Genomic DNA, 27,878 nt, shown 5'->3' with positions numbered 1-27,878 from the left:
GCGGGACAGAGAGGATTCCCAGACATCACCTGTGGAAACTCGCTGCAAAATGCATGGCATTGCATTTTCCTCCTCTGTCAGTACAGACTATAAGGTTAGCGGCTTCAGTGCATTCTGACTGTTTTGAAAAATCAACACTTGTTGCTCAACATGCTTAAAACTGAACCCTCTATTTTGCAGGGTTAACGTTACTTCTACACAGTCTGAAAAGATCTGCAAGCGAGTTTGCACCGCTGATTTCACTGGAGTCAAAAAAGAACCCGCAAGCTTCTCTGTATCATGGCAGGTCACTGCCGACAAACTTTGTTGCCGCTCTCCAAAACAGACCATGCAAGGACCATCACTTCACTTCCACCCACCTCAGGGGGAACCGCAATCTTCCCTACTTGAATAATATATTCAGAGCATTACTTGCCCGCATCCAGCGAGACCGAATCACCCCGTGAACGCTACACCGACACTCCTCGGTCTACACTCGATAGTCCCAACTCTTCGTGGCCTCCCAAACCGGTGATCACCGCCTCTGGGTCGGCACCTGAAGACATGAGCGTGCCTTGTTTGGCCACTGCCCCGCTAAGCAGAACGATACAGCTGCCGGTAGAGCGCAGCATGCACTAGGGTTGGCGAGATCTAACCTAGCGCAGACAATTTCCTACCATAAACACCCACACGTCATAGGATGGGCAGATGTTAAGATATTTCTTCTGAAAAAGTTTATTAGCCATTTGTTATTTGTACTAAACTCAACTCAAGCTCAGCACTTATCTTGTATGCCTTTTCCTTCAACAAGAATCACCACTGAGGGTTATCGTGTGAATGTTGCTTAAGTTTGAACATTTTGTTTTGAGAAAAAATTTGCCTTAAGTTAGCATAGCTAAACTTGTTGCTAAAAAAAGCTTTCTCTTTGACCTTTATTTCAACAAGAATCACTGTGGGCTTCCCTTGCGAAAATGTGGCGTGATTGTGTTCTAGCAGCACTGTGAAGAGCTGAAGAACAAAGGGGATGACGCATACGACGGCATTTATATGCTGTGGGCAGGTGACCCCACCCACGTCGCCATGCGTCATTGGCCTTTCAGGCGTGAATAAAGGTGTCTTCAGCAAATGGCACTAGAGCGCAATATCCCATAGTCATGTGTTGTATCGAGTGAACCGACTGAATGGGAACTGTCCAACACTGAACTGAACGAATCAGTTTAATCGTTTACTCAGAACACCTCAGAAATGGGAACACAAGTGTGCTGCTTACCCAATTTAACAAGACTGGATAGTAAGAATTAGTTTTAATTATCCATAGTATTTTCAGATGTCTAAAATCATTTAGTTTAGACTGGAGTGAGGTGAAAGAACAAAGTTGTTGTTAGCAAGCTGATCATTTTATTAAATTGTATATGGAAGAAAATTAGGCTATTTGTTAATTTTTAAAGCTATTCCTAATATTGATATGATTATTTTTGATTATGATTATAAAGTTAAGTGTTATTTGCTTATAGAAGAAAAAGATTAATTCCCACATATCTGCAATGCCTTTTGATTATCAAAACTTCTCTCATGGTACACTTACACACCCAAACATAGAAGAGAAGTGCCAATATTCACATTTTAAGTGTGGGGACTTGCACTGGTCTTGGTCTTGACTCTGTCTCGGCCTGTCTCGGTCTTGGTCTTGACTTGGTCTCGAGCCTTCAAAGTCTTGGTCTTGTCTTGGTATTAACCCTTCAAAGTCTTGGTCTTGTCTTGGTCCCAACCCTTCAAAGTCTTGGTCTTGTCTTGGTCCCAACACTTCAAAGTCTTGGTCTTGCCTTGGTCCCAACCCCTCAAAGTCTTGGTCTTGTCTTGGTCTCAGTTTAGGTGGTCTTGACTACAAAATTGACTAATATTGCAGATTCAGAAGTGATTCACATTACAGCGAAGCATCACCATTCATCACATATTATTCCAATGCATATGAAGATACTGGCTCGTTGAACTGATTTTTTTGAGATTGACCACTAAAGAAAATCACAGGATCACTATTTAAAACTGATTGTAAATACAAGGGTCAGTGCTTTCAAAACATATACCATTATAATTATCTATTTATGGCCTGACTGACTGATACACATTGTGTGTACGAGTAAACTACAGGGACATGTTGACCATATGTAAGGGGGTTACAGCAGATCGCCTCAGTGTTTATCTAACACTTAAAGTGCTATTAATAGAGCAGACATGTGGATGTGATGGCAAATAGCCAGAAAAGCACTGACGCTGTTAGATGTTTGCCGAACATCACCAATCAACAGGCATCTTAAGGGACATAATAAACACGGATGTGTCTGAAGTTGTTTCAAACATTTTGCTTGCAAGTTTTCTGATTAAATTATATGAAAGCAATGTCCTAACATTGTTTGTCTGTGTATTTGTCTTTGTAAGTATCAGGGAAATGGCCACACCTGCTATGGTACAGGAACAGCCTTGCTTACAGTATGGTACTGTGAGAGAGAGGATGAGGTTACAGCGTTCTCAGAGTGAACAGGAATGCTTGCGTACATAAACTGTGACTTTGACCCCTTGATCTCCCCTGTCTTCTCAGAATAGGAGAGAAGCTCAAGTTCTGATTGGTCAGGACAAGGTGTGAAGAACTCAGATTGGCTAGGCCAATATGTAAACTCTTTTTAGTGTCTTAAATGTCCTCGTAAAATGCCATAGGGCTGATCTTGCATGAATTATACCAGGGGCTTTTAAAATTGGGGATTTGAATGAGAGAGAGAGAGAGAGAGAGAGAGAGAGAGAGAGAGAGAGAGAGAGAGAGAGAGAGAGAGAGAGAGAGAGAGAGAGATTATAATATCTCAATGTCTATTTTTAATGCAGTATAAATGGATCTCAACCCTTACAAAAATAAGTATACTTCAAGTTTAATTTATTAAGTAAATTTAATTAAAGTTTAAGCATATTTTTAGTCTACTTTATATAGGTATAGTTGTAAAGATTTCAATACTACTTGGGACAAAATGTTCTCACTTTTTAGTGTATAAAAAAATACTCTTATGTATAACAGTACAGTAATAAACTTTTTATTTTTTATGTTTTTTATATATATATTGTGGACTTTGACAGGGTCCAACGGGTCAAATTTTCAATTCACCCCAAATCGCAGTCGAGGAATATGGTTCTTGCGAAACAATCAGTCGTTTTCTAAAAACAAAAAAAATATATACATTTAAATATATAATTATGCATTTTTAGGATTTTAAACAACTTCCTGAGTCGCCGCGGACAGGCACCGAATGCTGCCGTCGGTGTGTGTTCAATCATTGAAAACAATGTGTTCGAATTTTAAGGACATGGCGCAGCAGTCGCACACTGGACGCGAAGTTCAGCGCTGAGCAGCGCTGCGTCTTTAAAATATTGAGCACCCCCCCCATATTGCCAAAATGGTATGATCCTCATTTCATAACACCCGCAAAGATTCGACTGTGAGATCAGTGGTCGAATCCGGCTCTGCATATGGATGCATCGAATCTTTAAAGTTGGAGGAAAAAAATGATATAGTTTTAGAGATTAGTTTTTACCCTACCCTACCTTTTTGAACTAGAGGACACAGACAAACATCACATCACACATGACCTTTCCAACATGATTACATAATATGTGAAGTTGTGGATGCTAGGACAAGCATGTGGTTAAAAAGTACAGGTCCTTCTCAAAAAAATTGCATAAGTGATATAAGTTCATTATTTTCCATAATGTAATGATAAAAATTAAACTTTCATATACAGGGAGTGCAGAATTATTAGGCAAATGAGTATTTTGACCACATCATCCTCGTTATGCATGTTGTCTTACTCCAAGCTGTATAGGCTGGAAAGCCTACTACCAATTAAGCATATTAGGTGATGTGCATCTCTGTAATGAGAAGGGGTGTGGTCTAATGACATCAACACCCTATATCAGGTGTGCATAATTATTAGGCAACTTCCTTTCCTTTGGCAAAATGGGTCAAAAGAAGGACTTGACAGGCTCAGAAAAGTCAAAAATAGTGAGATATATTGCAGAGGGATGCAGCAGTCTTAAAATAGCCAAGCTTCTGAAGCGTGATCATTGAACAATCAAGCGTTTCATTCAAAACAGTCAACAGGGTCGCAAGAAGCGTGTGGAAAAACCAAGGTGCAAAATAACTGCCCGTGAACTGAGAAAAGTCAAGCGTGCAGCTGCCAAGATGCCACTTGCCACCAGTTTGGCCCTATTTCAGAGCTGCAACATCACTGGAGTGCCCAAAAGCACAAGGTGTGCAATACTCAGAGACATGGCCAAGGTAAGAAAGGCAGAAAGTCGACCACCACTGAACAAGACACACAAGCTGAAACGTCAAGACTGGGCCAAGAAATATCTCAAGACTGATTTTTCTAAGGTTTTATGGACTGATGAAATGAGAGTGAGTCTTGATGGGCCAGATGGATGGGCCCGTGGCTGGATTGGTAAAGGGCAGAGAGCTCCAGTCTGACTCAGACGCCAGCAAGGTGGAGGTGGAGTACTGGTTTGGGCTGGTATCATCAAAGATGAGCTTGTGGGGCCTTTTCGGGTTGATGTTGGAGTCAAGCTCAAATCCCAGTCCTACTGCCAGTTTCTGGAAGACACCTTCTTCAAGCAGTGGTACAGGAAGAAGTCTGCATCCTTCAAGAAAAACATGATTTTCATGCAGGACAATGCTCCATCACACGTGTCCAAGGACTCCACAGCGTGGCTGGCAAGAAAGGGTATAAAAGAAGAAAATCTAATGATATGGCCTCCTTGTTCACCTGATCTGAACCCCATTGAGAACCTGTGGTCCATCATCAAATGTGCGATTTACAAGGAGGGAAAACAGTACACCTCTCTGAACAGTGTCTGGGAGGCTGTGGTTGCTGCTGCACGCAATGTTGATGGTGAACAGATCAAAACACTGACAGAATCCATGGATGGCAGGCTTTTGAGTGTCCTTGCAAAGAAAGGTGGCTATATTGGTCACTGGTTTGTTTTTGCTTGGTTTTTGAATGTCAGAAATGTATATTTGTGAATGTTGAGATGTTAGATTGGTTTCACTGGTAAAAATAAATAATTGAAATGGGTATACATTTGTTTTTTGTTAAGTTGCCTAATAATTATGCACAGTAATAGTCACCTGCACACACAGATATCCCCCTAAAATAGCTAAAACTAAAAACTAAAACTTCCAAAAATATTCAGCTTTGATATTAATGAGTTTGTGTTCATTGAGAACATGGTTGTTGTTCAATAATAAAATTAATCCTCAAAAATACAACTTGCCTAATAATTCTGCACTCCCTGTATTTTAGATTCATTGTACACCAACTGAAATACTGTCTTTTATTGTTTTAATACTGATGATTTTGGCATACAGCTCATGAAAACCCAAAATTCTCAAAAAATTAGTATATCATGAAAAGGTTCTCTAAACGAGCTATTAACCTAATCATCTGAATCAACTAATTAACTCTAAACACCTGCAAAAGATTCCTGAGGTTTTTAAAAACTCCCAGCCTGGTTCATTACTCAAAACCGCAATCATGGGTAAGACTACCGACCCTGTCCAGAAGGCCATCATTGACACCCTCAAGCGAGAGGGTAAGACACAGAAATAGGCTGTTCCCAGAGTGCTGTATCAAGGCACCTCAGTGGGAAGTCTGTGGGAAGGAAAAAGTGTGGCAAAAAATGCTGCACAACGAGAAGGTGACCGGACCCTGAGGAAGATTGTGGAGAAGGACCGATTCCAGACCTTGGGGGACCTGCGGAAGCAGTGGACTGAGTCTGGAGTAGACACATCCAGAGCCACCTTGCACAGGCGTGTGCAGGAAATGTGCAGGCTACAGGTCCCGCATACCCCAGGTCAATGCCATGACCTGGCACTTGCTCACAGTGTCAAAACCGGTAACTGGTAAATGGTTTACTGACCATGGTATTACTGTGCTCAATTGGCCTGTGGGATATTGTGAAGAGAAAGTTGAGAGACGCAAGACCCAACACTCTGGATGAGCTTAAGGCCGCTATCGAAGCATCCTGGGCCTCCATAACACCTCAGCAGTGCCACAGGCTGATTGCCTCCATGCCACGCCGCATTGAAGCAGTCATTTCTGCAAAAGGATTCCTGACCAAGTATTGCGCGCATAACTGAACATAATTATTTGAAGGTTGACTTTTTTTTTTTGTATTAAAATCACTTTTCTTTTATTTGGTCTGATGAAATATGCTAATTTTTTTAGATAGGGATTTGGGGTTTTCATGAGCTGTATGCCAAAATCATCAGTATTAAAACAATAAAAGACCTGAAATATGTCAGTTGGTGTGCAATGAATCTAAAATAGATGAAAGTTTAATTTGTATCATTACATTATGGAAAATAATGAACTTTTATCACATATGCTAATTTTTTGAGAAGGACTTGTATACATTTTATTTTTTCATTTCGCTAGATAAGACCATTATTCCTCAGGCTGAGATCATGTAGAGCACATAACTGAATTTTGCACCTTCACCCGTTGGACCCTGTTCAAGTCCACTATATGAACAAAAATCCTTCATTTCTTTTCGACTCAAGAAAGAAAAACATAAACATCTTGGATGACATGGGGTGCATAAATTATCAGGAAATTTTAATTCTGAAGAGAACTAATCCTTTAAAAAAACAGTCATGAAAGTGTAAGTGGCCTTTATTTAATTCATAATATTCTAGTTTGAATACATGAGACCCTTAGCCTAGAAATCTAGACGCACCCTAGCGGCAGCAAATTTAATTTGCCCGCAAGTGTGGTCTAGCAACTCTCAATTCCTATCTGAGCTGTATTCCTCAGAATCTGGACGGCCCAATCACATCGTGTATAGAGTCGGTGGGCGGGGCCATAATGACGACGGCCGAGTTGCGTTTGCGTGCTTCTAGTAACACAGTCTTCTAGTAAACACAGAAACTGGCGAACGGCGGCGGTCTTTCGAATCAGCTCTGCCCGCGCCTCCGGAAGACTTGGAGTTAAGCTTTCCTCTGAGAAAAGAACAAAGAGCGGCACTGAAGTCATTCTTAAAAAGGGAAGATGTGTTCGGAGTTTAGCCGACCGGATACGGCGAATGTTTAATCAGTCAGCGAGCTCCCCTTCACCGTCGTTGCTCCGGTTGGCGTAGCGCTATCCTATCGCGTGCAGCGGGAGTTTGAAAGACAACCGTTTATCCCGCCCCTCGGATTGAGCCCTGTCTATGGTGAGTTTCCAGACCAAACATCTTGATGTGGGTCTGGCTTGTCAGGCTATGAGACCCTCACAGAGAGAAAAAAATTGACCGATGGACAAATACAGCACAAAAAGTCAAAACAGACTAACCAGGTTTGATGTATGTAGCTTCAGGAGTTTGGCTCTAGATGAGGCATTAAACTGATCTGATGACATACTGTATGTGTCACAGTCATACAGTACTGACCTGGCAGCAGTGGCTTCAGTCCAAAAGGGCCTCTGGATGGGGAAATGCCACGAACAATACAGTCAAACAGAAAACTGATCTGCTCACCCTCAGCACAAGACAAGAAGAACACGCCGGCCCCTACACACAAATACACACAGATGTTAAAGGGAGAGAATCATGTCATCATTCACTCATGTTCATCTCACTGCCAACCTGTCTGATTGTCAGTCCATGGAACATCAGGAGAATGACATTGGATCATTGATTACGTTTACATGCACCATCATAATTCTATTATAAAGAGATATAAGCAATATTGTGATTAAATTTACCTCATGTACACACAACAATTCGATCAAATTGATTTGATTAAGCTTATAATCGTAGAAACCATAACTGTAGTATAAAACATATGGCGTTTGTTGACTTTAATCGAAAATTAAAGCATGTGAGTGAAGCGGGAAGCGATAACATGTCCTCCAGAGCAGAGAGCGCCTTTCTTTCACTGCACTCGCTTAGTCCGATATAATGCAGTGTACTGATGGTAAAGCATAATAAGTAGCCCATATTCCCTATATTACAGGTATGAAGTAATTTCTGACTCAGACATATTAACATTTGATCTGTCTGTTTTGTAATCAGCGTTTTTTAGTATCATTGATATACTATTACAGTTTCTGCTAATATTTTGAATTAGATTTATTATTATTATAATAATACATATCATTGTATTTAATTTTTATAAAAGAAAAAGTGCAATTGTTATTAGTTTTTGTTCCCTTCCCTGGCAACTCTACGCTGCGTCTGTTTTAATGATGCTATGGAAAGGAGAATGATATTGGATTATTGATTACGTTTACATGCACCATCTTGATTCTATTATAATGAGATTTAGTAAACATTGTGATTAAATGGGAAAGCTCCTGCATGAGTATGTCTGACACATATGTTCAACAAAATACAGTGTCATTTGTGCAACGTCAACCCGTAATGTGCAACGGCATACCGTGGAAGTTATAAGGAATACACGGAACAACACCGTCACCATCTTCAGTAAGTGCTCCGTGTCAAAATGTCAGCCATGCAGGGAGTTTTAGTTCCACTGAGACAAATCAGACAATTGTTTATTATATTTAACAATTAATCTTTAAAACTCACTCTAGGGTCTTTAGAACCATCCCCCCAAAATACCCTAAGAGCAAGAAAGGCCTCATTTAGCATGGATACCAACTGATACGTTTATTGCTTGTGAGAATGTAAGGAGCAACGCCATAGGAGAGATCCATGGCCCTTGGAGCAGACTTTCCTGCATTAATTTAAAGAGAAATTGATCTATAAATTAACAAAACATTGTGTATATGATTAGTTATGTCATATGTAGTGTTTTCTGTATAGTATTTTTGTTTTATCCATATTCTATGCTAGAACCAACTGTCAATGTAACCTTACCTACACCATGTTTGGTCTATATAAATGTCTACTTTAAATATTGAAATGATCATGTATATGATGTCAATAGCTACACAACATATTATTACAAGAATCTTTTATAGTTTCTTCATCGACAACCAATCCAGCTGCTCATGCAAGTGAGCATGCTTGAAACAAAGAGCCATAAAATCTCCAACAGCGGAATCCTCCCGCTTGGAAGATTTGGCCATTCTCATTGGTCAAGTCAGCCCTGAGAGGAGTAGGGTTGGGCATCGAGAACCGGTTCTAACTTGGAACCGTTTAAAAAATAACGATTCCATTGGAATCGTTTAGAAAATTTATTTTCGGTTCCGATCTTCGGTTCCAAGCGCGCAAGTTTTGGTTTCCATGGCCACCTGATTTCCGGTGCTTGCGCCCCGCTTGTTCTTTTAGTCATGGAAGTCATGGAAGCGGCTCTAAAGTGTGGATTTATTTCACTTTTAAAAGCCTGGGTCGGCACAGTGCAACTAGTGTTGTCAAAAATATCGATACTGAAATATCTAAAAAGATACGATAGCCTGCTCAGCCTACACAATCGATCCCAGCTGCTCTCCTCTCCTCTCCTCTCTAACCGAAAGCGAGTTGACGCGCAGCCGCATATTCTCACTCAGCCGGTTAACCTTCTGAACACGACGGACGCGCGTTCTGCTGGACTTTTCCTTACGACAGCGTGTTAGTGTTAGTGTGTGTGATCGGTCTGAATTTCGCGCGGGATTGCACTTAATTCTACGAATCCCCGCAGATTTCAAGCTTACATCTGAAGCGCGCACACACACACAGCCTACCATAATAAAGCCGCCCCTGACATACAATGCTTCTTTTTCCAGCTTATTATTGGTCAAATACAATCAACCAAATTCTCAGTGCACATTTTGAACAGTATGTAAACACAGTCTTAAACAATTCAGGAAGAAATGAAGAATGAGTAACAGGAACAGTTCAGGATCAATGAGTGCGGGACCGCAGTCATTTGTTATTCAAAGTCAAACTACAAAAAGACAAACGATCACATTGCTCTTGACTGATCAACTTGTCTAACTTTAATGGTTTTATATGAAAATATTTATTTTTTTGCAAAAAACATTATCCAATGTTATTTTAAATTTATTTCTTACCTGAATGTTAGACCTACCTGAAAAAATAAAGCAGTCTATTTCATTTATATATTTTATTCTATTGTATTTATTTGTGCTGTTTTTTGTAATATGTAACTTTGTTTATTCAATTTACCATTCAAAATCAAGCTTACTTGTGCTGTGTGTAAACTATTGCAACACATAACCCCGTTGTAAAAAATACATTGAGTTAACAAATATTTGTGAGATAATTTTAATAGTAATTGATCAATGTTTATATATGAGAAAAAGCTTAAAAGCTGTATCATATAAAGAGATCTCTTCAGAAGAAATGTTTGATTGCCTAGACTTTCAAAAGACAGACAAAAAAAAAAAATTATATAAAAAATATCTAATGGACAGTATATTGCAGCGTTTTTCCCCCGTTGTACTGAAAATAGCATTGAATATGGATGTGACATGTTTTGACTCCACCCCTCAAAGAATCGGAATCGAGAATCGAAAAGAACCGGAATCGAAGAATCGGAATTGGAATCAGAATCGTTCAAATCAAAACGATGCCCAACCCTAGAGAGGAGTGACCTTTCTCAGACATTAAAAAGAGATGCACAGATTCGCCTCACTCTTTTGGACCTATGACCAACACGCCGCCTCTGCTGGCTCTCACCTGGCCAACCCGGCCAGGCTGGCAGGCCTACACAGACACCGAGCCATGTGCAGCTTCCTCGAGCATACTGGAGTCAAACCAAACATGCAATTCCCTCAACATGGAAGGAATCGATTGCAACTGCAACACCATCTGACCAAACTATCAAGACTTTCTCCTGTGACAGTATGTTTGGTCATTCAACCACTCAGGCAAATGCAAGTAACATAGCCTATGATATACAAAATCACTGTTTAGTTAGTTAAAGCTGTTTGTTCAAAGGAGCGTACAGTCATAACTGATGGTTCTCCCAGATGTTAAACTCTTTTTCATTAGCTTCCTCTGTTCTGATCCGTTTTTTCAGTAACTTTCACTTTCCATTCTACTCGATGTGTTAACTTATTTTTTATCATATACCTTATAGACCCTTGTACTGTTTGTACACAATGATGACGTAGCAATGTATGCACACGCATTTTGGCAACAAACTATGGCGAGAATCGGCGGCATCTCAAGCTATGCGAGTGGATTAAGCAAAATTTGAAAAAAGTTGATTTTATCAAATGGTATTCAGCTACCAGATCCGTGTACTATAGTGGTGTGGATAGAAGACGTTAGCAGATGGCCAAATATACAGTGGCCGGATAAATATACTTATTTAGTTGAGAAACCGAGCGTGTAACGTTACACCCGAGAAAAATTTGGGCTTGCATTTGCTCTTTCACTCTAGTCACGCGCGCACACCCTTCAGGGAGAAGAGCCTGTACGGCCCATACAAGGACCTTGTTCCTCAAATATGAGCACTTTTGAACTAAGAGCAAAACTGAAAACACAAATGAGCCAGTGCAGAAGAGAGAGAATGAACGTAAGTCTGATAATCTATTCAAAATATCGTTCATAACGGATCGATAATAATGCGCTCCTGACATAAATTAAGAAATGAATGTCACTGCAACCCAGTTTTATCATAAACAGTGTTCAAATATCGAAGCTGGAGTCTTTAATCTTTCTGATGATACTGCATTTGTCCAGGTAATGTAATCATGTGATGTTTAACGAGCAGTGAATGTTGAACAATAGTAATCTGAGGCCGTATACGATCTTTGTTAACGCATGGGGTAATCGCACAGCCCTACTGTAAACATGTTTTTTTCTGCTGTAAAGTTGGGATTTTTAACATGGGGCTCAATTAGATTTTGCTTTCTTCTGGAGCCTTTCCCTAGCGGCCAGTCGAGGAATTGCAGTTTAAATTACTTCCGTACTGGCTTTTAGAGACTGCGGGAGGTTGCCGCTAAAACAGCTAAACAGCTAAATCCCCTAAGACTTTAAGACAGGAAATGTGATCCTTGATATGTAAAGGACATTCGAATGTTCAAAGAATGTTTTCATGAGAATATTCATCAAAAAATACAAATTAGAATATGAAAACACAAATAAAACATGAAAATGTTAAATTATAACAATTGTATAACCTTTTCATAAATTTAAGAGAAAAGTTAGGAACAATAATTATAGAATGGGCTATACTTTCCCACATTCTAAGCACGCACACAACATTGTTTCCTTTGAAGTTAGTTGCCATTCTAAATGTCTAAAGGATATTCAAAGAATGTTTTTCTAAGAACCCCCCCCCACACACACACACACACACACCACACATTATGAGGACATTTTAAAAATCATTCTACAAACAATGTATAAATTATGTTTTTTTTTTTTTGCTAACCTCTTGTGAACATTATTAAAGACTAGATAACTTTGAACAAAAATTCTATTAACGTTACTAGAAAAACTTTGTTCATAACTTCAAATTTACGAGAACATTCCCTGTTAGCTGAGAAGACCACCCACAACCACACTGAAACTAACTGATGCTTCACAACCACACAAACACTGTCAGCTGTGACCACACACACACACAATCACATTTAAAGGGGTCATATGATGCGTTTTCATGTTGACCTTTTTCTGTTATGTAGCTGTTTGTGCATGTATAAGTTCTGCAAAGTAACAAAGCTCAAAGTCTCTCACAAAAAGATTTATTCTATCTAAAAGAGAAGGCAGATTCAGACGTAGCCAAAACGCCTCGATAGAATTCTCCCTCACCGACCAACATCACTAGGTGGAAATATTTGCATAATACCACCCAAATGCGTACGCAAAACATTATCATAGTAGTGTTAACGCCACTATTAATTAGAGGCAATGTGTGTTTCTAAAAACAGCAATTTATTTTATACGGCCTTCCGACTTTCTTAACTTTACTGGGGCAATCTGGCACTTCTGCATAAGAGCCTGTAAGTATGTTTAATTATTTGTTAAAGTTTTTGTTATGAAAAGTGCAGAGATGGTTTTATGTTTACAAACATATTACCCTATGTTCTCCACTTATAACTCCACTGAAAAGATGACAAACGCAGATGCACTGTGTTTTCTGTTTCACACTGGCCACTCAAGCAGAGCTGAAACAGCACATGTCCATTGTGCTTTCAACCTGGTGACTGTCACATGCAGCTGAACCACGGCTTGTGTACTGCAAATATATACGAGTATCAGGTTCTGATCAATGGGCTTGGTCATCTGCATTTTCAGAATCCAACCCTGGCTTAAACTGATATTGTAAAACTGTCAACATTATTGACTGTCTTTATAAATGCTTTTGAATCTGAAGCTTGCGATTATGGTAAGGGGTGTTATATTTCTGACATATGCTTGATATGTTCAGAAAAATCACAACGCACTGGGTCAGCTGACCATTCAGTGCACACTGTGCTTTTCGGAAGGAGGGGCTTTGTAGAAATCGGCACGTTTTAGAAAGAGCTACTACAATAATGTACAGTATGTGAATAATAATATTGGTTTTGTTTTGTACATTAAAACATGTTAACATTCTATTACACCCAATACACAAAATAATGATCTTTGAAGATAGCATCAAATGACTCCTTTAATCAAGAAAAAGAAGTTTTGATTGCCTTCACAAACCAATGTCAACATTAAGAGCATCTTACCACACACACTGCTGCACAATGAGCATTCATAAAATATCATAAAACACACTAACAGTAGCTTCAGTGTGGTGCAAATAGTATGTATCTGTCAAAAAGTATAAATTGCATGTAATTACTATTTACACATATTGCAAAGAACTCCTACTTTTATAAGGTGTAAATTAGGGGTTGCACCGACTAGTCGACAATTCGTCTTTAACGCTGAGTAGGGGTGTCCATGGTTAACCGATTGATCGATTGCGTAACCGAGTGAAACATTTTGCTCGGTTAAGTGGCGTCAATGACGTGCCTTGAATTTAGTTGTAATATATGTTTGCACCCCTAGAGACCGCCAGAGTGCTCCCAGACAGTAATATCCACAAGAAGAAGTCATGACCAGCTTTCTAAGCGGGCAATGAAGCGGGCAAAGAAAGCGTGGGAGCACTTTAAAAATGAGAGTGACGGGGCAAAATGCAAGTATTGCAATGCAGTGCTTACCGCATTTTTCAGGCTATAAGTTGCTCCGGAGTAAGAGTCGCATCAGTCAAAATATGCATCATGAAGAGGAAAATAACATACGTCGCACTGGACTAAAAGTCGCATTAGGGCAGAAGCAGAGCGGGAGCCGCGTGCGCTGTGCATAACGGAGCAGAAGAAAGAAAGTTTGAAGTGAGAAACTTGTGAATGACTAGAGAAAAGCAGATGTTACTTTAACTGTAATGAAGAAAACAAAAAAGCTAATCGCGGACTGAAAGCAAGATGGCCAGAGCTGAAGGAACGAGTCCACAGGGGTGAAATGCTATTTCATGCATACTGAGCTTTTTACACTGATAAAGACTTGGATTCCCATCCTAAACATAGACAAAGTTTCAAAAACTAATGTTGGACGTTTGATGGAGTATTTCTGTGTCAAAAATGCTCCTTCCGGATTCAGAGAGTTTTTTTTTCGAGTATGGGTCGGCTTGACGTCGATAGAGCGGAAGGTCCTTGTATGGGCCTCTCCCAGTAGGTTGCGCGTGCGCGTGACTAGAGCGAGAGAGGAAATGCACGCCCCATCAACAATGCTCTCAGCTGCAGATCCAGTCGTCTGTGAACAGTTATGTCGTTATAGTCCGCGCAGAGCTCCACTTTATTCCTATGGGTGACATCAAGCGACTTCAACGCTTCAGCACAGCATTCCGGGAAGGCAGCGCTGCATGTGAACCGATTTGAATGCAGAAATGACGGGAAGCTTCACAACATCGCAGATCTCCACGGTCACTGCTGTCACAGGACTTCAGCAAATCATACCAAAGAAGTGTGTTTTTGACTGAGCGGTCCCAGCGATAAAGGTTCGGTCCTGCTTTGGAAGCAGTCGGTGAGTAAAACTGCTTCAAATGTCTGTGCTATTGGCTATCGTCACGTGAGTAAACATCAGTTAACAACATGATCGCGTGCTTCGTCATTCAAATGCGCTAACGGACTCTATTGTTGTTCTGTGTATAACGTTACACTAGTCTGACGTGCAACCGTTTTGCTTGCTACTGCTAAGGTTTAGTCACATACAATAATCCATAAACCGAATCATGTCCTCATAAACTGTGAGTAAAGACACACAAATGTTGACAGGCCACTAAATACAGTACATACCACAGAGACGGACGTCCTGCTGCTGCTGTTTCTCCTGTTCAATTTATTTCAGCCTCCGGATCTGATTCTGGATCATATATGTATCAGTTGAATCTGATTGATAGCCACTTATTAGGGTAACGATTTCTTCTCCACGCTTGAGGATGTCAGCTTTCAGAAGCTCTCGTGCTGTAGCTGCACGCTCGTGATTCTTTAGCTCTGCCCACTCGATACGCCTTCAGGCACTCCTTTTTTTTCGGAAAGACTCGGTACAGCCTATATTTCTTTTATAAATATAACAAAACTAAAGACTTTTTCGGAGATATGAAGGATGCAATACTACTCTATAGGTACTCAAGATTGACGTGAGATTGACTGAAACTGAGTGTTTCACCCCTTCTTTAAGACCTGCACAGATCTAATTACCTCAGCTGTATACGCTCACTAAAGACATATCCGACTGTGTTTACCTGAATACTCGGCAGAGCGTGTATTGGTTTAACATATTTCTGATCATTCAAACCCAAACAATAATCCACGAAAGAACTGTATCGTGTTCGCATGTTGTCTAAAAGGGCGTGTGCGCGCGCTTCAGGTCAGAGTCCAACTCGAGCAAGTCCTGCAGAGCGTTTTATTTTCTCATGCGTGCATATTTCTGTTGCTTTTTTTGTCATGCGCTGCGAAGAAGCAGAGCTCTGCACACACGTCCTGACACCTGCTGTCACACATGTTAAGAAATACAACTCATATTAGCGCTGTCCTCCTTAAAGTTTCAGTACTAATAAAATTCCATATCGTACCGTTTGTAATAGGGTATCGCGATACTTTTCTAGTACTGGTATATATCGTACAACACTATTACCCAGTGTTTCAGTTTCATTGTCAAATCCCTGTATGTGATAATATAGAACGATATACTTAGTGTTACTTTATTTACGATATAAAAACAACAAACGTACATTTTAGACAAAATTTTGCCAGTTACTTTGTATAATTTTTTATGTAAAGGGTTCAGCGATTAGCATATGGCTTTGTATCAGTAGTAGCCCTGGAGTATATTAAAATTATTGTGCTTTCCCCCCTCATATCCCCCTGAGACAAGAGATTTATGCATTTTATTTCTGGAAAAATTCCTCCTATGACACAAATTGACGATATTTGCATCATAGGAGGAATGTTTGGCAAAAGGCTAAAGACTACAGCCAGCAGAGGGAGCCATTTCCGCATGTTTTGAACCCGCGCATGGGGGATGGAATTCACACTCACAGCTCAGCTCGCAGCTACAGGCACTCATCTAAACGGAGCTATGGTCAGCAATGCAAGTCTTTTAACTTCTCAAATTAATTTCTATGAAAGTTAAGCTTGCAAAGGCATGAACTAAAACGCACCAGACTGAACTCGCGTTGTAAATGTATGCCGCGAGTGTAGTTGTGATTACCTCAGCTGTCATCACAAGAGCTCATTCAGCTCATTTATCTCACTCCTGCAGTTAGTGCTCAGTGCTGTGATACTCGCACGGTGACTCACTCATTATATTGAACAGACACGTTCAGTTTTTTATTGTAGTGTCTTCTCCAACTCAGTGACAGTAATCCAGTAGGTGGCTTTGGGAGTGGCCTCACAGGGCAGCGAAGCATTCTGGGAATTGTAGTCTTTCATCCCAATGAGACAAAAATACATTTTCTGTCTTTTCTCAGTCTAGAAGCAGAGGTGGTAAAAGTACTCAAAAGTTATACTCAAGTGAAAGTATATATACCTAAATAAAAAAATACTCCAGTAAAAGTAGAAAGTCCTCCATTCAAACATCACTTGAGTAAAAGTACAAAAGTATCCAATTTAAAACATACTCAAGTACCGAAAGTAAAAAGTAAATATTCAAATTAACTGTAAATATCAATAATTAAGCAGATAAAATCTTTTGGGACTGATATGCAATGCTTTAATTGAACAAATGATAAGATTAGATACTGCAATTAAGAATTTGTTAGATTTGCAATTAATAAGAGACAATGAAGCACCTTAACGCAGTATAGGGGTTAAACTTAAAATAGACATGTTCCATAACATTAGCTCCATCAAACAGATGAGGAGCAAGATACTATTAACTAATTCAAAATTAATTCAAAAGCCATAACCACAATGACATATTACATAACAATTAGTTAATAGTCATGTGCCTCAACAAATAAAGTCATACTATAATTTTGCCAATTGTTATGATTAATGATGAATTAAACAGACAACTGAGAGTCGAAATGCATGGCTTTAAATACATGAATTTACATTATTAGTTAATGTAATATGTTATTAGGGAATTAATGATGTCATATTTAATTAATAGCAATTCATATATTACTTAATCTATTAATCATAGAGAATGTTCATTAGTTGCTGATGCAGTAATCATTAATAAATGGTTTAGTTCTTCATTAGTAATACATTAACTCATGATTATCTGTGCATTAGTTAGACATGAATTATAATAGTGCACCTGTATTGTAAAATGTTACTGATGTTTTCATAGTAAATTGTGTGCCGCAAAATAAAAAAGTTGGGGAAACACTGAGCTAACGTTAGTGTGGCAAACCTGACTTGTCAGCTTTTCCAAGTCTATACCCGACTGGATCATCCATGACCGACCAGACCGGTTTGGAAATCAAGTGTAATAAATACTTAATACTTGGAGCGGGCATGGGGAAATGTATTGGAGTAAAAAGTAAACTTTGCCTTTAATATTGTAGTGGAGTAAGAGTAAAAGTAGATGCAAATAAAATATACTCAAGTAAAGTACAGATCCCCAAAAAAAATACTTAAGTAAAGTATCAAAGTATTTTTACTTGATTACTTACCACCCCTGTCTAGAAGGCACCAAATTCAAAAATAATTTCACATTTCTACTACATTGATGACCCAGTTTAAATACAGATTCATCTTCCCAGCGCTGAAGTACCCCTTTAAAAAAAGTCCCAAACTATTAAACCTTAAATGTCACAAAGCAACAGAACATGATAACTAACCAACCTTGATTGCTATTACATCTTATTAAAAGGCCGAAAATGTGCCTTTTCTCTGTAATATCGGCATACTCACAGTAACCACAGCGTGTGCCTCCCTCAAACACAAAGCCATTGTTGACCGGCCCGTATCGCCGCAGGTCCAGCAGATTCCAGTGGCCAATGATGACAGCTGGCAGGTCTTTAGCGATAACCAAGACATTGTTGCATAAATGCAGAGTCGCTGCTCCGCTTTCCAGTTTAGTGCCGGGGAGCACAGAGACGCTGAAACTGTGGACTGACAGAAGAGAAAACATGATTTTAATGTACTATTCCTCAAGATGTCAACAATAAACTGAACCTGACGGAAAATGTAGTAGTACCTTCCCGTGCAAAACTCACAATATGTTAGACTCTGGTTACCAAGGTGTTAGGAGTTGTTTCCATGTGATTTCTAAGTACTAGTTTCTAAATAATTCTAGGTGGTTGCTTGGGCATTACAAGGTGGTTACTAGGGTGTTCTAGGTGGTTGATGGGTGGTTACTAAGGTATTTTGTGTGGTTGCAAGTACTTTGCTAAGGGGTTTATAGGACACCTGTGTTGTTCCTGGCTGGTTACTAAGGTATTTTACGTGGTTGGAAGGGCTTTGCTAAGTGGTTTCTTTGATGTTCTGTGTGCCGTTCTGGGCGGTTGCTAAATAGTTACCAAGGCATTTAGTGTGGTTGCAAGGGCTTTCTAAGTGGTTTCTAGGATGTTCTGTGTGTTTGCTTGTTGGTTACTAAAATATTTTGTTGGATGCAAGAGGATTGCCAGGTGGTTAATGGGGTCTTCTAGGCGACATCTGGTTTTTAGGGTGTTGCTATGTGCTTTCTAAGGTATTTAGTGTGGTTTCTAGGGTATTGCAAGAGAGTTCCTAGTACACTGAGGAAAAAAAGAAAAGACACAAAAAAAATTAAAGTTATTTTGGGTTTTTGCTAGGACATTGCAAGGTGGTTTCTAGGGCATTGCCAGGTGTTTGGTAGTGGACTGCAAGATATTTTCTAAGGAATTGTTGGTGGTTGCTAAAGTATTTAGTGTGGTTGAGGTAAAGGCATTGCTAGGTGGTTACTAAGGTAATCTTTGTGGTTTCAAGGGAATTGTAAGTTGGTTGACAGATGGTTGCTCTAAAGTATTCTAGGTGGTTGATGGGTGGTTACTAAGGTATTCCAGGTGGTCCTAGTGTTTTCAGAGTAGTTTTTAGGATATTTGTGGTTTCTGAAGTATTATGGCTGCTTGCAAGTTCTCTATGATATGCTGGTCTCTATAAATGGCCTGTGTGACTTTTGTATTGTATTTTAGCTTTATATATATATATATATATATATATATATATATATATATATATATATATATATATATATATATATATATATATATATATATATATATATATATATATAGCTTTATTTATACTAATATAAGTTTAATATATTACTATTCATCTGCCAAGTGAAAATCATACAGTAAGTCTTAGAAAAATAGAAGTTCTGGGTGTGTTTAAATCTCTAATCCAACATATGAATGATAGTAGGGTACAACAGGGCTGAAGGTTTACCATTGTAAAAGCCGCATTTGATTTTTTTTAATCTAAACCACTAGATGGCACAAAGACTAGCCGCAGCACTTTCCTAAACATCCAACTTAAGATGCACGTGAAAATTTGGCTGATCATGGACGATTACAAACAGCGCAAAGTTGATGAATTGCTCATTTGATCTTATCTTTAATGTTTTTTTGTTTGTTTTTGTTTGCTTGCATCACGGAGCTATTACAGTTAATGCCCAGAGCTCCCACTCAGCTAAAACAGCAGTTATGGGGGCATACACGTAAAGAGTGTGCCTCTTAACAGATGCAAAATGCAATTACAATGTCTGTTCAACATGAACAGGGCCCTTTCATGACAACGAGAGCCATTTAGCCACTTAGCCATTGTTTAAATTAGTTTTAGACGGCTAGCTGTAGTCTCGCACTGAAGTCCCATGGGAAAAAAGGCAAATAGTCCAGTTGGGAAGAGCGTTGTGTGTGTGAAGAGTAATCTCATTGCTCTGCTCATCGGCTCATCGGTTCTCAGTATCAAAAGTGTCTGAAAGAAATGGTTTTCAATTGTACTGCTGATCCGAGAACCGCTCCACGTTCAGTTACACTCACAGTCTCAGTATCAGCTGCTCGTGAGTACTCATCAGTTCTCTCAGCAAAACATGACTCAGTTCAGTGAACTATTGAAGTTACAAAATATACTTCAAGATATTAGTTTATTTCTATTCGGACAGACTGTCACTCATGTCAGAAAGTGAGTAACTAAAGTAACCTGTGGGATCAGCGCTGATTTGAGACCCAAACCGTTTAGAACTATTCAATCCGATTTGGTGAACTGGTTCGCCCGGTTCACTAAAAAGAACCGGTTAAAAAGAATGATTCTTTCGAGAACCGGATCACTAGAGTGATGATCCGATTGGGCTCACAAGTGAAGATGAAATGGTTCGCGTTTGTGCCTTTCCAAATTATGGCGACATAATTTGAAAACTTGCAGCGAACACTTTGACAAGGATGACTAAGGATGACTAACACAGACACAACACAGCGGGGCCGATTGAAGAAAAATGCCATTCCGTGGTGCAACCACTGTGGAGGTAATGTAAACTTGATTTATCCTTCCATTTGGGCACACACGGCTTGAGGAAAGATGTGCAGTAATAAAAAATCATGCTTTACACACGACGCTCTACCCAACTGGACTATTTGTCTTTTTTCCCAAGGGACTTCAGTGCGAGACTACAGCTAACGTTGGCCGTCTAAAACACTATTTAGGTGAATTTAAACAATGGCTAAGTGGCTAAACGCATCTCGTTGTCGTGTAAGGGCCCTGTTCATGTTGGACAGACATTTTAAATGCATTTTATGTCTGCTAAGAGGCACAGAGACACTCTTTACTTTTATGCCCCCATAGCTGCCGTTTTAGCTGAGTGGGACCTCTGGGCATTAACTGTAATAGGTCCGTGTTGCAAGCACCAATCCGGTTCGTTTTTTTATACATAGACGGTCACTGTCCTTTAATATGATAATAAATAGATGGCTGACTTTTCCATTTGTAGACATGACATGATTAAATTCAGATTGTAAATATCATATATTAAGTTTGCCAACTAGCTTCGATAATCACCATATTTAAATTAAACATGATATATTAATCATATCATATTATAAAATATCATGTTACGTCTGTAATGCTTTATTATACTTTTATGGGATCTCATTCAATGCTTTCAGAGTCTTTACTTGTTAAAATAATTTTGTCTCTATTTTTAAAATGAACATAATTTTAATTACAGTATATTTATTTTTACTTTAGCTAAAGTATTTGTGTGGGGCAAAAGGCCCACCTTGCCAACTCAAACATTTCTAAGATTTTTAAACAAACAAACCACTTTTATAATTAATTAACGCAACAAATCTGTTGCTCCATCAATGTTCAATAAACAGCACTAACTAGTAAGCTCTAGTAAGTGTTCCTGATGCCAGGAGAAACGTCACTCACTGGTCTGTGCAGTAGAGCCCATCTAACAGCTTCTCTTTGTCTGTGTGTGTAAAATGTGATGAGGGAATGCAGGCAGAGTTAAACCTGTTAGCACTAACTTTGAAAAAGATTTATGAGGGTATACACATCAAAAAAAGAAGCAGCTACACACACAAACAGACACACAGCTGACTGCATCACAAGCCTGCGCACAACTACAAAGGGCTCTGGTTTACACCTGGAATTTAAAAGTTTTTTGGTCAATCGGATCACAAGTGGATGTGCGAAATACAGGTGTAAACAATGTCTGAAACATTTTGAGCTTGTCCACTTTCGACCACATGCAAGAGTAGTCGAAAACACATTCGACCAGATTGGTTTCGTAGTGTAGATGCTCATGTGGTCAAAAGTTTTCAAACAGCCACAAAAAAGTGGCTGGAGACCCAAGTTTGGTTTGAGTTCAAGCACATATCTTTGTGTAGCTGATGCACAATGCGACTTAATGTTGGTTTCAACAACAGAATGTATTTAAAATATACCCGAATGTGGAAAAGTATATGCTTTAAATGCTCTAACTGGTCAAGTGCCTATCTCATGTATTATAACACTTGCTAGACACCCCAGTCTTCAGTGTCACATGATCCTTCAGAAATCATTGCTGATTTGGTGTTTTTTTATATTTGTAACCCCTCCTGTTCCAACTTCCCGCTTCAAGCGAGACTCAAACCTGGGTCAGCCGGCATGCAAGTCGGACGCTCTAACACGGAAGCTAAAGGCTACAACCTCTAGCATCAGTCCCTAGAGCATCTCTTGAGATCAGAAGAGTAAGGTTTACCCACACAGCAACTATTAGCTGGCCTCCATTACATACTAATACATAATATAATATTAAAATTAAGTATAATTATTCCATATAGTCTAGTCTCCAAGTCGATATGAAATCATGAAGCTGCAAATGTTAAAAAATTATATATATATATAGGGCTGTGCGATATTGAAGAAAAATGTGATATGTAATATATTGTTAAAAATTGCAATATTCGATACGATGCAATTAGTGTGTAAAATCTATTTCAATTATTAAAATAAAACATATATATATTAAAACTATTTGTGTTTCACATTCTTTCTGGGAAAAGAAAGCATCGCTACAACTTCTGAAAGTGACCAGCAGTGTCGTTCACTTTTCGGTGCGAGTGTGTGTGTGTCAGACAGTGCGAGACTGCAAGTTATTGTTTTTTTGCAAACTATTGCGTTTAATAACTCTTTGCATCGTAAAGCAAGTCCCATAAGTAACAGTCGTGTGCCCAGTCTATTCTCTAGCATGCGTCGACCTGAAACACACACTTTTCACAATGTTAAAATAGCCTATTAAAATCATTCAGATGTTGCATGCTGTTCCTATATGCATATTGCGATATGTACATTTGCAATATTTCAATAACTTCGATATATTGCACAGCCCTAATATACACACGTTTCATTTAAAAAAATGGATTTAATGTTAAAGGCTTACTTCAGCGATTAGCATTAAGCTTTGTATCAGTAGAAACCCTAGACTGGAAGTCTGATCTGGCGGCGATTTGATTTCGCCCTGCAACAGATGTGTTTATCATTAGCACTTGACCTAGGGAACTTACCGCCGCTCTCCTGACACCTCTCTCTAATGATTCAAGTACGACTTTATCAAACAAACACAATGATTTATTTCTCATCCACCCGCGCCTGATTGGACTATTATTTTTGTATTACATAGCCTGCACGATCGGTCGATATAAGCGCAAACCGCGAGCACACACATACACACAAGCCCTTCAAATGTCAAGTCCAGAGAGAGTGAACAACAGAAAGGAATATAATGAAATTCATCGGCCTGCCTGGGATGTTGGGCTTTGCTAGCCCTGGCCCATACATGTCTGAGTCCAGCGTGCTAAAGGTATATTCTGTTAGACATGTAAACATAAGGAAAACAATCTATAACAATGTAATACTATTATATATAACACGCATTTTACTCACATAAGCGTGTTGCACAATTCCTCCTGTCGGATCCAATATAGAAGAAATAGCATTGTGAGATTTGTTTACAAACGATCCCGCAGTGAAATGAAGGGAACACCATTTCTTCCTCACGTCAGCTGGAACTTTGCAAGTTCCAAATTAAAAATAAAGTTCAACCACACATTCCTAATATTAGGATCCGAAGGAAGCTTATACAGCGACTGTGTTCTTCCCATAGACTGTAGGTTCTGCCGCAACCAGGAATAGTGCAATATCTTTCTATCTTCTTCGGTATGTTTAATGCTGCTGGCTAGCGTGAGCCGATGAGTTGGTGGGTGGGGCTACTGAAATACACACGCTTATTATTCTGTAGAGGTGGTGTTTCGCCACTAGATGATGTCAAGATGCGAACACGATCGTTTGCTGGGCCGGGTGCCTATAAAAGCTTTTCTTTGACTAACAAGCATGTTTTCAGCTCTGAAACTTACAGGATATTCTTATATTACCATGACCTTTATGCTCAAGGAAAAGTAGATTTCTCAATTCATCACCCCTTTAAGTTTTGTTTGATACATTCAAAATGACCCTAGGTGTAATTAACAGATGGTTACACAGTAGATCGTTCTCTGGGATGCGTTTTCATGGAAATCGAATGTAGGGTTGTGCCGATGGACGATATCATCGTCCATCGTGATGGCTGTGCGACATCACGATGGAGAAACACCATCGTGATGCCACGCCCCCGCCCCGCTGCGAGTCTTGCAAGTCAACACACCAGAGTATGTGAGCGAAGTGGAGCGGCGGCAATTTCCCCCTCCGCTCTAGCTCCGCTCTGGGTTTACCATCTCCCTCTCCTCGCCTCGCTCACTGATATCAGAAACACCGCTCCGTCTTTGCTCCGAGGAAATTTGCGGCTAATAACTGCTAAAGTATTTTAGTAAGCTCTGAAATATCACTATAAAGTTCGGTTTATAACCTGCATTAACTGAAAAAAAATATTAAAAAATAAACAATAGGAGATTAAGAGCCTAGTTTCAACGTGGTTTATTGGATAATTTGTGTGCATTTTCCCCCCACTATGCCAAACTGGCTTTATCAAAAGTATCATTGATGGTTTTTGCAGTTCAAATTTGTTTGTATGTTTGGAAGTTTGGAAAGATGAACATTTTCATCAGTTATTTTATCTACGGATCAATACAGATTTCTGCTCATTCAAAATCATATTATAGAATATAATAACTGTATAGGCTACCTACTGGCTACTGATAACTGTATGCAGGTAAGCACTACAAAATGTTTTTGAATGCATTAGAGAGAACGATTAGTTCGTGTGTGAATAAGTGCTACCTGTTTAAAATGTGCTTTCACCCGAACATATTCAGTATGAGGTTAAAAAAAAATCCCTTAAACTTTACCATCCCGCTCATGCCCATCGCCGTGATCATCTGTATCAAGCTGGTTGTTTACCGTGTGAGTTCTGAACACTGCACTATATGCTTATTTAAATCTTTTCGTTTCTACACATATTAGGCTATATATTTCTCATGTCTGTGAGGCAAGCCTGCCGAGTTTCAGTTTATTTCAGAAGCGCTCCAGTTCATGATCATTGAATGCGATGGCTTCCGCGACCTCATAGTCTAGGCTACTTATTTGTTTCTTATTAATTAAATACATGCAATTGGCCGAAGAAACCTTTATTAAAATTAAGAGACAATTTGTAAAAAACGAAAAGAAAGGCTTTTTACAAAACAAAACTTAATATTAAACTAAATATAACCACCAAAATCATTTCTGACCCACTCGCATCTTTGCACTTATAGCCTATCATAATCAGATAAAAAATAATATTAGGCTATAATATTTAAACATAAATTAAAAACATTGTTTAATGGCTACAACAAGTATAGTAAGCTACAGATTTATGTCATGTCTGAGCTGTATTTGAACATCATTTTACCGGCGGGTTCATGAGCGCGCGCCTGCGGATTATTGAGCTGATCACACCGGCTCCGCTCCGTTCTGCTCCGCTCATTAGTCATTACAGGCTCGTTTTCGACAGAACGCCCACGTATTCAAAAATAGTCGGGTTTAAAAGGGGCTTGGGCTCATAATTACAGTTAATGTGTTGGGCAGGGCCGGTCTCTCGGGTGCATTGGCTTGGGTCGGTCTTGATTTTTTTGATCCAATCTAAGCTCTAGTTTGAAAAAACTAAAACTTAACCAAATTTATTATTATCCCCCCCAGACGATATCATCGTCCATCGCGATGTTTTACTGTACACATCGTCAGCTGCCGATTTAAGTGACATCGCCCAACCCTAATCGAATGTAAAGAGTTTTATCTCTAAAAACAGATTAGCTTATAACACTAGTCTATGGGGCACAGGGTAGTGAAATTAAATCGCTAGTTAATACCACTAACAAGGGTAAAAATAGCCTCACACTAACAGTAGCATAATGAGGGTCCCTACATGCAAACCAAAGCATTGAGAACTTTGTAAGTGTCCAAACAGTTTAATAAGAAGATACTTTATAAACACAGTGCATTACGCGTTCACGGACAGGCGCCATCTTGGAAAAGATGTCTTGACTTAGAAAAGATGACAGTCTTGACTCATCGAGCCACGAGCGCTCTGCTAAAGCCTAGTTCACACTGCCTGATTTTTTCCCCGATTTTGATTCGCCGACAGGTTGTGAAATCGCCGACAAATGCCTGAGATCACAGGCAAATCGGTGCTCGTGCACGCGAGTGACAATCACGCAGTCTGAATAATCAAAGACGCGATCAGAGAGAATCGCCGACGAGTCGCCGACGCAGGTGAGATATTTGGCATGCTAAATATCTGGACCTGTCAGCAATTCAAACTCCTGCTGTGTGAACAGCGTTCTGACTGAAAATTACACCGACAGCCAATGAGAGAGTGAGATACAGGGCAGCAGGAGGTTCAGGGAGGAGTTATAGAGCAGAATTTCGGTATTTTAATAGATATATTTACAATTCTATCAAACAGAAACAAAGGCCAAACATTTGCACATCCAGCCGCAGCAGCAGCACATTACAAAATTGTTTATTTACCTCAAACTGTCTTTGCAGAACACAATCCTGGCTCCCTCTGTCTCTCCAACAATTTCTTCCGCCATAATCTTTTTTTCTTTTTCTCCACAAATCAGCGCAAATTCAATTTGAAGCAAATTTTGTGCAGTTTATCATTTTTAATAACAATTCCAAGTCTCGCGTGAGAACTCCAGTCTGACGCACGTGTGATCTCACGTTGTTTACTTGAAACGTAGTTTGCGCACCGGAGAGAGAGAGAGAGTTGTTGGCGATTCTTCCTCTTGTTCAGTCATGCAGTGTGAACTCCTCTGTCGTCAAACCAGCGTGCAGTGTGAACACAGCAGTGACTGAATGATACCCCAGATAGTCATGCAGTGTGAAAAGAGCAGTGACCCGACGAGTTTAAAAATCGTGCAGTCTGAACTAAGCTTAAGTGTTGAACTGTGACTCTGAACCATGAATGTATGCCGTGCTTAAAGGGTTAGTTCAATCAAAAATGAAAATTATTTAATTCATTACTCACCCTCATGTTGTGGTCGACACCCGTAAGACATTCGTTCATCTTCGGAACACAAATGAAGATATTTTTGTTGAAAGCTGATAGCTGAGAAAGGCTTCAGAAAGGCCTCCATTGGCATTCAGTATATTTCCACTGACCCACTCACAAGACCTATAAAGGCACTAAAGACTTCATTACAAAGTCCATCTCACTACAGTGGCTGTACAATGTTTACAAGTTTACAATGCGACGAAAATAGTTATTGTGCGCACAAAAATCTAAATAACGACTTTATCCACCAAGTTATTGACGTGAACTCAACGCATGCGTGAGAATATAACACAGCTCCACCGGTCAAATACATGACCCGGAAGAAGAGGAGCGCCACTATCGCGTGAGTTCCAGGTGAGTTCACGTCCGAGACTTACACGGAAGACAATAACTTGGCAAATAAAGTCATTATTTAGATTTTTTTTTGCGCACAAAAACTATTCTCGTTGCTTGGTAAAATTATTGTAAAGCCACTGTAGTGAGATGGACTTTGTAAAGACGTCTTTAGTGCC

General features: G+C 39.4%; 1 protein-coding gene across 5 annotated transcripts in view; it reads right to left on the bottom strand.

Annotated features, from left to right (window-relative positions):
• Positions 1-27,878, bottom strand: part of dok7a (docking protein 7a) — a 60,876-nt gene that overhangs the window by 23,426 nt on the left and 9,572 nt on the right. For all 5 annotated transcript variants that reach the window (XM_067428891.1, XM_067428900.1, XM_067428908.1 and 2 more), the window contains exons 4-5: positions 18,306-18,506; positions 7,444-7,563 (exon numbers count right to left, since the gene is read on the bottom strand). In XM_067428891.1, coding sequence (XP_067284992.1) covers positions 7,444-7,563; positions 18,306-18,506 — 321 coding nt within the window. The remainder of the gene's footprint in view (positions 1-7,443; positions 7,564-18,305; positions 18,507-27,878) is intronic.

The sequence above is a fragment of the Pseudorasbora parva genome, chromosome 1, assembly GCF_024679245.1.
Source record: "Pseudorasbora parva isolate DD20220531a chromosome 1, ASM2467924v1, whole genome shotgun sequence".
Taxonomy (NCBI): Eukaryota; Metazoa; Chordata; class Actinopteri; order Cypriniformes; family Gobionidae; genus Pseudorasbora; species Pseudorasbora parva.
The sequence above is the reverse complement of the archived record's forward strand: the minus strand, read 5'-3'. Positions and strand labels throughout refer to the sequence as shown.